This window comes from Gavialis gangeticus, unplaced genomic scaffold, assembly GCF_001723915.1.
Source record: "Gavialis gangeticus isolate Ggan-Ray unplaced genomic scaffold, GavGan_comp1, whole genome shotgun sequence".
NCBI classification, from domain to species: domain Eukaryota; kingdom Metazoa; phylum Chordata; order Crocodylia; family Gavialidae; genus Gavialis; species Gavialis gangeticus.
Window position 1 is genome coordinate 315,339 of NW_017729029.1, and position 10,222 is coordinate 325,560.

Below are 10,222 nucleotides of genomic sequence, written 5' to 3' on the forward strand. Positions count from 1 at the left end.
ACTCACCTCTGGTCTTGATACCAGAGAGTAATTTGTCTGCAAGCATGTTTCTATTCATGGACTTTACAGAGAAAGCACTTGCCACTTGACAGTCCTATCTGGAATTTCAGACTATCCATTTTATCAACAGCAGCCCATTCAAGAATGTCTCTAGTTCATCAACACAGGGATGTAGGAACCACTTGTACCCAAAGAAGCATCTAACTCAAAATCCTTGCCTGGGGCAAATAACGTTAGGTTACTGGAACACTGTCTTTACATGGAAGGTTGTTTCTAAGTCAGCCAGGTTAGGACCGACCTGCTGCAGCACCATAATTAAAGTCTTGCAAAAATAATAATAAGGTGTCGCAGGGCACACAGGTGCCCTCCACCTGAGAGCAGAAACAACTCGGGAGAGAGCCCTAGCAGTGAGGGGGGAAGCCCAGCTGCTAGTTAACAGGGCAGCCAGAGTCACAGGTGCTGGTTGCTAGGACAACTGCTGGGGAGTCAGCTGACAGGAAGGGGCAGGGCCTGGCACATATAAACCCCAGGAATGAGGCCAGGAGGGCAGTTCCCCACTGGCAGCCAAGGGAGCAGCTTGGCCAGTGCAGATGGAGGGGAAAGGCCTGACTGCACGAGCAGCCCGATTGCTGCTATGGGTTGGAGTATTCCCCAGCAGGGACTGAATGATGTTGTGGCCGGACGGTTTAGGTTTTTATGTTATAACCCAGGGGCTTTGTGTTTTGTGTTCACTGTTTATCCAGAGGACCGGGTGAGGCTATTAGGGGTTGGAGGAGGCCTCATAGGGGCTCCACGGTAGCGTGGGGACCCCGGTGCCAGAGAGGGCGCGGCACTTTGGGTGCACTGACTCCAGCCCCAGGGCACGGGGGCGGTGAGAAGCCCCACCAAGAGGGGGCAGCAGAGCGCCAGGAAGGTCCAAGCTGAGACAGGGCGGCGGAAGCCCAGGGAAGTCATGAAGAGGGCCAAATTGCAGCAAGATCCAGGTCAAAACCACGTCAGTACCATCTGCAAGGCTTGGGCTGTGGTGTAGGGGAGGAAAAGAAGCCGCAGATAGCGCCCCCCGGCACCAGGGCGGATAACATGGGCAGCCTCCCGCTAATTACATCAATTAACTAATCAATTAAGATCAAGGCATGGCAGGAGAGCGAGCGGGCAGTTGGCCCATAGCAGGAGGGCGGAGTCACCAATACAGAAGACTCCAGTAGAGATACTTCTGTCACATAAGGCAAATCTCGCTCCTCTGTTAACAATGTTGCTTCTGTTGAGTGTCAGAAAAAAGTCTCTATTTCTTTCCATCACTTCAATTTGTTGTCCATTTAATTACCCCATTTTGTGAAAATGCTTACCCAACATACCAAATACAAAAATGTAGAGGAAAAAAAATTAACATAAAAAGCTTCAAAACAGTGGATATCAGTCAGTCATACCAGCTGTTTGACACTGAGTGCATCTACACATGCAGTTAATGTGGCGTGATAAACTCCAGTGAACTTTGAGCCAGATGGAGTACAATGTTCCTGGGTGCAGCATCTACACACGTGCCCAGGACAGCATCACTTTGAGCCAGGGTGGAGTAGGCCCAAGCTGCTGGCAGGCTCAGGGGTCAGCCCCGGGTCCTGGTTGGTGGCGTAGGTGGCAGTGAGGCTGGCTGGGGCACAGGAGCGCCAAACAGGCAGAGCTGCGTGGCTACGTGGCAGGCAGGATTCTGGCCCCCTGCTCCATGGGCTGACTGGGTGCAATTTTCACCAGTGGTCACTTTCTACACAAGCGTTTGATTGCAGTTAATTACTCTGCCATAACACAGCACTGTCCCCAACAGTACTATCTTCTGGTGGAGTTAATTAGTTTACTACGCCCTAATACTGATACATATGTAGACGATGACACTTCACTGCAGAGCTAAGTAAAGTGCACATGTAGATACACCTACTGACGATTACAACTGGCCCTGAACCAGTATAACAAAAACATTTGGGTCTGCATTAAGCTTGTTGTTGACTGGTGTTATCAAACATAATCTTTTATTTTTTAATGAGCCACATATTAATTTTTAAATAAAAAAAGTTTAGATGGAAACCTATCTGACTTTATGGTCAACACAAACTCCAGGCTCAATGAAGATGATATGGAAGTATGAGACAGGGTCACAAGATACCTGATATCTAATCTTAGTTCTGCCTCTAATTCTCTGTGCGGTTCTAGGCTAGTCATATGTTTTTTGTACCCTTCTTACTTATTTATTGCCATAATGTCTCAAGGTTTCAAGGTTTGTTATTTCAATGCAGTCTTACATATAGGAACACATCCTCTTTAAAACCAGCGTATGAAACAGGTTGTCACCAAAACCCCAAACCAAGCCCATGAGTAAGCCACACACAATTGCTACTGCGGCCTGAATCTGCAGCCCCTGGTCAGAACTTGCTTCATCAAGTATGAGTCATGTGGAGCTTCTTGAATGGGCTGTGGTAAAGTCAGACCTCACTTCATGTGATTTTGGTTACAAATAGAAGTTCTGCATGGGCATATCCAGCACTAGGGAAGCAGCAGAGGAGGGAAAATAATAGAGGAGTCTGCAGAATTTCATCCCATGATGAGCCAAGAATTTTAAAGAACAAAAACAAGCAGCTTTCCTCCTCCTACACAAAGCAACTATGGCAAGTCTCTCCATCTTTCCTACTTCTCACTCTCCATCTTTCCTACTTTCCTTCAGGACACAAGACCCTGAGCAGCACCTTTAGAACAACCCCCCAGCCTATGAATTGGTACTATCACTTCCTCCTCTGCTCAGGAATAGTATGGGCCACCAATGTGTCAAAAAAGGCCCATTATCTAGTCAACATTTTCACCATTAAATTAAGCTAAATTGTATTATGTCCATGTAATAAGAGCAGGTAAGGAGGAAGAGTGGCTTGGGAATCCCAGTCCCAAAGAAATGCCCAGACAAATTGGATTTCCTGTTCCAAAATGGAGCAAGAACAGGACAGTAGTCCCACATCTCACTGTCCTTCCCTCCCCACTCAAGGAGATATGTTCTGTGTGCCATTTAGCAATGAGTTTTCAGTAAAGCATCCCAATTAACTGTGTAGTTTTCGCCACCTTGTGAACATGTAACGCTAACGTAAGACTTAATAAATATGAAGTGGATTAAGGATAAAATATGAAAGTTTTACAAAAAATCTGCCCAGAGATTGGATGGCAAAGAAGGGAAGAAGAACATTAATCACCTTTGGGGCCATCACAAAGACCTTACTTACAATGCAACCTCCAAAACAGAGCAAGACAACACAGATATTCATTATGGAACACTGAAACATTAGTTTAAGAGAAGTCTTTAGAGATAATATAACGACATCAGTAAAAGACCTTCTGTCAAAACTACACAAGAACAAATATGGCTACCACCATCCATTACCACATTGCATTTTAAAATTAAATCTATAATAATGGAAAGGATTTTAAGACTCCAGACAAAATTCCAGCTAATGGAAGGGAGCTTTATTTTTCTAAGCATCAGAATGGCCTTAAAGACACTAGTTCCATGACATCAGTTGAGTATCATTATCTTTGACTGCAAGAGCCAATGACAGAACTCCTTCCCTGCAAAAAGTTGGACAGAAGCTTTTCTTCCAATTCCACGTTAAAGAAACAAAAACCCAGAAGTCAAGTAACCAGCTACAACCATGCCTTCTGATTACTAAAGGAGGTTTAGACAAGTTATTATTATCCATCCTTCTGGATAACAAACAACAAAGGATCTTGTGTTCCTCCACACAGGTAACTAGATTTATCGTGATACCAGACACATGTGGTCTCCCCTACAGCTTTAGTCCAATGCCTTCAAACAGTAGTCAGAGAATGAAAGACGCTTCTATTAGTTTAGATCAAAACCTTTTGTTCGACAGTAAATTTTTCAAATGGCAATAACATCCAGCACACACTTGGAAGATTCAATGCCTAACGACATTCTACCACTTGACTATATTGTACAGAAGCACAGGCTTGAAACACCATCTTGTTAAAAGAGCAATGAACAAGATGCATGGAACTCCAAAAACAGCATATGTAGAAAGTGCAGTTGCAGGAAGAGAGTATAAAAAATTAGCTCAGCTACTTGATGATCACAGCAGAACACTTCCCCATGGCCCACTACACATACCAATCCTAAGGCATGATGTTTTTTTGTTTCTGGAGATGTCACAAAACCAAGGGAAATGTTTAAAATGTGGAAATAGGACTCAGGTGCCCAAAGTAAAGCATCTGTCACTGAGAAAGCACTGCTGTGCGTTTCCTTGAAAGTCTTACACCAAATTTGGGGAATTCTCACAAGACAGCCATTCAGCCAAGAAGACACTATGGCTGCCTATACATGTGCTGGTTCATGTTCTAATTAAAACACTCCAGCATGGCCTCACCATCACGTGTTTAAGCCCCCGCAGGTTTAACAAAGGCTGCTGGGGCACTTCAACTAAATCTCGTTGAATGAAGCTTAGATAAAGTGTCCTGTGGCCATTTTTAAACCTGCAGGGGCTTAATATATGTGACAGTGAGGTGTTTTAATAAGAGTGGATCTCCAGGAACCATTCTAATTAGAACGCCACCCCCCTCCCGCCCAAGCACGTATATAGGCAGCCTAAAATGCCAGACATCACCTAGAAATTCCAACAACGAGTTAAAAAATATAGTTACTTCAAGTGACGTACAGCCCCCTTCCCTCTCCCTCCATGCCAGTTTTTGCAGTTATACAGTTGCATTTTCCTATTCAGTTTGAAACTTTTTCCTCTCCCCTCTACTGCCCTTTTAAAATGGGAAGTCACTGTGTCATCTGTTTCACCATTTTTCCTCCATGTAGTACTGGGGAATGTACAAAATAAACTAGTAAAGTATTTTTTCCATGTGACATTACAGTTCTAATAAGCTTGGGTGTTACTTTTAACACTAGCAACATTCAGACAGAAGTTAGGTATTTACACATGACCCAAGAACACAATGTTTCCGAGGTCCTGAGGAACTAGAAAAGAGATGTCATGTTATCTTAGCATATGCCTCAAAAACCTGAGATTCTTCTATTTCGAAACATGCTGTAAGACCGCCCACTGGCTTCTCGCCTATGGTTAACTGAATGGTCTCTTGGCTTCAGGGTGCATATGAGGAGGTGTCACAGGAAAACTATTTTCTAAGGAAATGGATGAAAAGCTCTCAAGCAGTGAGACACAAAACCAACAGTAAAATAGGACACCTCCTATTGACATCAGTAGATTGTGGATCAGATCCTATCTAACGGGTTTTTACAGAGCCTGTCACCAGATTCATTTAACATACTTCACTAATGAGGTTAAGTGCGTGCAATGTACCTTTTTAAAGAGAAAGAAACTGAGACAAGGGAGAAAAAATTGCCCAGCCACAAGCTCAGTAAATATAAAAGAAAAAAAGTTAGAATCCTGATCTCGTAACTCCCCGCGCTGTCCCAGCCACTGAGTCGCTTTCAAAGTACAACATGCTGAATGATAGGAAAACCAGACTAAAGACCTCACACTAAAAGACTAAGGCATTAATTTCTAAGGGCTTCATGTTCAGTAATTAAAAGCACAATTACTAAGCACCCAGAAAGATGCAGGAATTACAGACAAGCGTGGGATTATCTCAAATATGCCTATATGGACAACATGATGTAAAGTGTGATCCTATCAGAAGTCAAGAGACTCAAATTTCTTGGTTTTTTTCAGTGAAGCCATGACATTTTGCTTCAATGAATCATGCAAGACAGCACCAACAGAGACAACAGCTCATCCCAGTTCCACAACATAGCTCTCCCTACCTCTGCAATGCTCACAACCCCATCTACAGGCTGCTGAATTAACTACTATGCCTTAGAAACCATCCTATTAGGAAACTAGCAAAAGTTGCTCTATTTACACTGTTTACTGGCTGGACTGCAAAGCAGCATGAGCTAGGGCACAAATACCAGTGTGTCTCTTCTGGATAAGTTCTGCTTGCAGAATTATTTAAGAAATGAAGAGAGGTGTAGTGGGAAGGGGGAAATCAGGGATTTCTGTACACTGAAACTTTTGGTACAATGAGCCGGCCAAGCAAGCAGCCAGATAGTCTGAATCAAGCCTCCCTGTACGGAGGTTTCTCAGTCTTTGAACAAGAATAATGAGAAAAACACAAAGATTGCTTTACAACAGAAAAAGAAGATGGGCTAGAAGAGTTAATGAACAAATTGGACTTACCCCAAACTGATGATTTCTGTAGGATATCAGCACATTTCTGACCTTCTCTAGAAAGAAGCACAATTAGAGTTTAAACAGGCAACAAGCTAACATTTAAGTGCTGCTCAATTCACACTCAATGCATATGGCATTAAAATGCAAAAAGACCATTCATGTGCAGCTGAGCCACCCTTTGATTACTCTACACTACCAGTCTGCAGTCTCTTCAAATAATACAGGAGTTGCCAATGGGATTTGGACCAATGGTTCACATGACCCATTATTTTGTTTCCAGTGACTGAACTGAGATGCTTCAAAGGAAAGTGCAAGAAAACCTTTAGATTGGGGTGCATACTACATAGCATGGCACCTTAGTGAGTTGGCCGTATTGCATTCCTGATCTGCATCTACCTGGGAACAGGAGCAGGACCAGAAGCCATGACTGCATCCAATGGCACAAACTCCTGTGACAGGTAAGGTAGTGGGCAGTGACCGGGGGCAAGGCCGGAGGAGACCATCTGTTTTAATCTGTGAAAACAGCAGAATCCCCCAGGGATACCCTGTAATTGTTGTGATGACATTACAGAAGTATAATGCTGATGACAACCCTCCATGGAAAAATGTAAGTTGTAAGAAGCTCTCAACAGAGTTTGAGTTGTGCACCCTGCTGTAGATGGGTTCTGAAATAGTGGCCCCATACAAGGTGTTTCCTCGCAACTCAACTATTTAGTGATTGACTTATGAAACCAAGCAGGAACACAGGCTGCAGTTACGGGCTCACCTGCATGAATGTATAGCAGGGGATAGAATTAATATGGAAACTGAGACCAACCCCTGAACTTATTGAAGGGTTAGCTCAGGTTTCAGCCAAGTGTTAACAGACATTACAGCTATGTCACAGGGATGCCCACTGATGAAAATCCAAGGAGTTGATATGAAAAATGTTAGCTCCTCCAAAAATCATACAAGCCTAGAACAGCTATACTACTATCTAAGACAGGGATGGGTGAAATATGGGCCATGATCAGGATCCAGACCACCAGGTGATTGGATCTGGCCAGTGGCTGCCCCCACAGTACTCCACAGGAGACCATGCCCTGCCTACTCATGGTGTGGCAGCCTGCACTGGGCTCCTGATGGCATCCAACAACCTGGGCCCTGACCAGCTTCTGGTGGGGCTGTTCCCTCTGGGCAAGCAGCTTCAGCCAGGCGGCTCCTACCCTAGTGCGCAAGGCTCTGGCTTCAGCTCCCAGCTGCCAGTCAAAGGCGGGCGGGATCTGGAGCTGCAGCTCTGTGTGCCCATTGAGAGCAGCACAGCGTGGTGTGATGTAGCAGAAGCAGGAGGAGGAGCTGCTGCTGGAGGTGGGGGTTGCAAAACAGGACCCAGCTAGCTGCAGCTGCACCACGAACAGCCCAGTGGAAGCTGCTCCTGCCTCTGCTGCACCATGCCACGCTGTTCTGGGTGAACTGGAGAGCAACTTCAACAGGGCAACTCCTGCCCCTGCACCAACTTCAGCTCCTGGCCACCTTCCTGGGAGTTGGAGCCTAAGCCAACTGTGCACTGGGCCAGGAGCCCGGCTGAAGCTGCACGCTTGGAGCAGCACAGCACATGCAGCGCTGCAGGAGGCAAGAACAGGAGCAGGAGCCGCCACTGGAGGTGGAGGACACAAAGCAGCACCCAGCCCCACACTGGGCACCAGTGTGTGTGTGGCATGGGCTGCCACGGTACAAGTGGACAGGGCTCAGCCCCAAGTGGAGCACCAAAGGAACAGCGCACACTGCACCGCCTGGGCGACCTCTGCTGAAAGCACCCTCCTCTCCCCACCCCGCACACACAGCAGGCTCCCAGGACCTAGCACCCAGGCAGCCCCCCTCCACAGACACACACACATACCCCCCTAAAATCCTCCCTATACACACACCCCACACCCCAGAGAGCAAGGGCATGCCTGAGGGCAGCCTCTCCTGCCCTTCTCACTTTTGAACACTGCTCCTCACCCACCCACAGCCCCATTGAGTTTTGGTGAGCTGCTGGACAGGGACAGGGCGTGATGACTTGACATGTGACAGCTCATCAACACACCCTATGTGGCCCTCAGGTGCAAATAATTACCCACCCCTGATCTAAGAGAAAGAAGAAATTTTATCAACTTGCTTAGACAGCTTTGAGCATTCGCCACAAAAGCAGCACACCAATTGATCTCTCACTCATCTCAAACACCCACCATGAAACTCCTCGTCTTCCAGGTAACCTTGGGGTTGCAGGTCCTGAGCCTCCTCTGTGTCACTGTCCATCTCTGTCTCTGTTGCTGCTGTCATCTCTGCCTCTTCATCCTGCTCTTCTTCACATTCTCCAGACAGATTATTGCCCAGCTGGCAGCTCCAGTATGTTCTTCGGAGCCACTCCAACACAACATCACATCCTGCAGGTGAACAGCAAGACACATTTGCTCTCTCCTCATAGAACAGAAATTCACCATTCATTAAAATCCATTAGAAACATTTTGTAAATTGGCATTAGCAACCAAGTTCCTCTATGATTAAAAGCACCCCATTAATTAAAAGTGAGAAGACTACAAAGGAAGGAACATGTGTGTGATGGGGACATTAGACCAATTCCCATTCTGGGGGATTGTGTCACATGCAGGCGTGGAGCATGGGCTTTTGTGCATTCTTGCACCTCACTGTATTAGGTAGAGTCAACTGAAATTTCAGTCCCAAAAGTGGAAGTTTCAGAAAGTTAACTAGTGATTTTTACCAACAGGATGGAAACAGTCTGAACAGTGAATTACCAAAATAAGGTGGAGCAGCCCAGCAAAGATCTCCATTTCTCCAGCCACTCTCTCACTACTAGCCATATGTCAAATGCCATTACCCAATCCAACATGGATTCCAGCTGAGTTTCTCTGGCATCTCAGTACTAAGACTGAGGCTTATAGGTTCCACAAAATATGTTTAAAAGCCTAAAAATCAGGCCATCTATTCAGAGGTGCTGAATATCCTATTTCGTTACAAGCATTATGAGTTCTCAATACCTCTAAAAAAAAAAATTCTCTCATTTATCAAGGTCCCCCATATAAAATCAGGTGCCAGAATTCCCCCCTCCAAGAAAGATTCAATAACCCCACAAAGCAAGGAAAGGGTTAACCAGAGCCCTAATGGAAAATTAGGCCCCTGTGACAGCTGAAGTCTTCTGACTAATTAATCAGGAATCAGACCCAACCTGCAAGGGAAAGATAAAAAGGAAGGCCCATGCAGTCTGGAGGAAAGTCTGGGCCTGAGAAGCAGTAGCAGGACTTCAGGCTGCCACTATGAGCGGTGATGGCAACAGCTAGCTTGAGGGGCAGATGAAGGATGTGGTATGAGGGCTGGCAAGAATTACCCAGTTGGAAATCTTCACCTCAGGGCCCTGGGCTGGGACTCAGAGAGAACTGGGCCTGGGCTTCCCCAGTCCTGAGATCCTCTGTCCCTGCTACCAGCATAGGGGATTTATAATGCTTGTGTGTTTGTAAGCTAAATGGACGTAGGCTACAGGGGAATCTCAGACCTTCAACCAGGTGAGCAGGATCATCTCTGATAGCATTCCCCCCATTCTTCCCTGCCCCAACCCAGATGTGGAGAAGCCTGATGCTTTCTCTTGGGAAAGAAGCCTTTTGCTGCATCTCATCCCCTAGCTTTTTCTTTCTTTGTCCCCATTCTTTCTCCTGCCACCCTTCTATCATGGACATGCCAATCGTTTCCACCTGGCTGGACTCTCCCCGCAGCCTCCCCTTGGAGGAACCACTTTCCTCTATCACCTGCTACTATGTGGGCAGCAGACTCTGGTATTACAGCACCACCTAGTGGACCCACAAGAAGAGAGCATCTCAGAGTAAGATGACTCCCAGAATCAGGAAGCAGATGTGCTGTGTGTGTAGGATGAGCATGGATACATGTTTTAGCCATGTTGGTCTACAGGCGAAAAAAAATGCAGAACTTTTGGCAGAGATGATATCTCTTATTAGACGAACTAA

The 10,222-nt window shown here is 45.9% G+C and overlaps 1 protein-coding gene across 2 annotated transcripts in view; it reads right to left on the reverse strand.

Annotated features, from left to right (window-relative positions):
• The window catches only part of LAS1L (LAS1 like, ribosome biogenesis factor), a 70,251-nt gene that overhangs the window by 49,566 nt on the left and 10,463 nt on the right, over positions 1 to 10,222 (reverse strand). For both annotated transcript variants that reach the window (XM_019521081.1, XM_019521082.1), the window contains 2 exons: positions 8,435 to 8,632; positions 6,231 to 6,277 (listed from right to left, as the gene is read on the reverse strand). In XM_019521081.1, the coding sequence (XP_019376626.1) occupies positions 6,231 to 6,277; positions 8,435 to 8,632 (245 nt within the window). The remainder of the gene's footprint in view (positions 1 to 6,230; positions 6,278 to 8,434; positions 8,633 to 10,222) is intronic.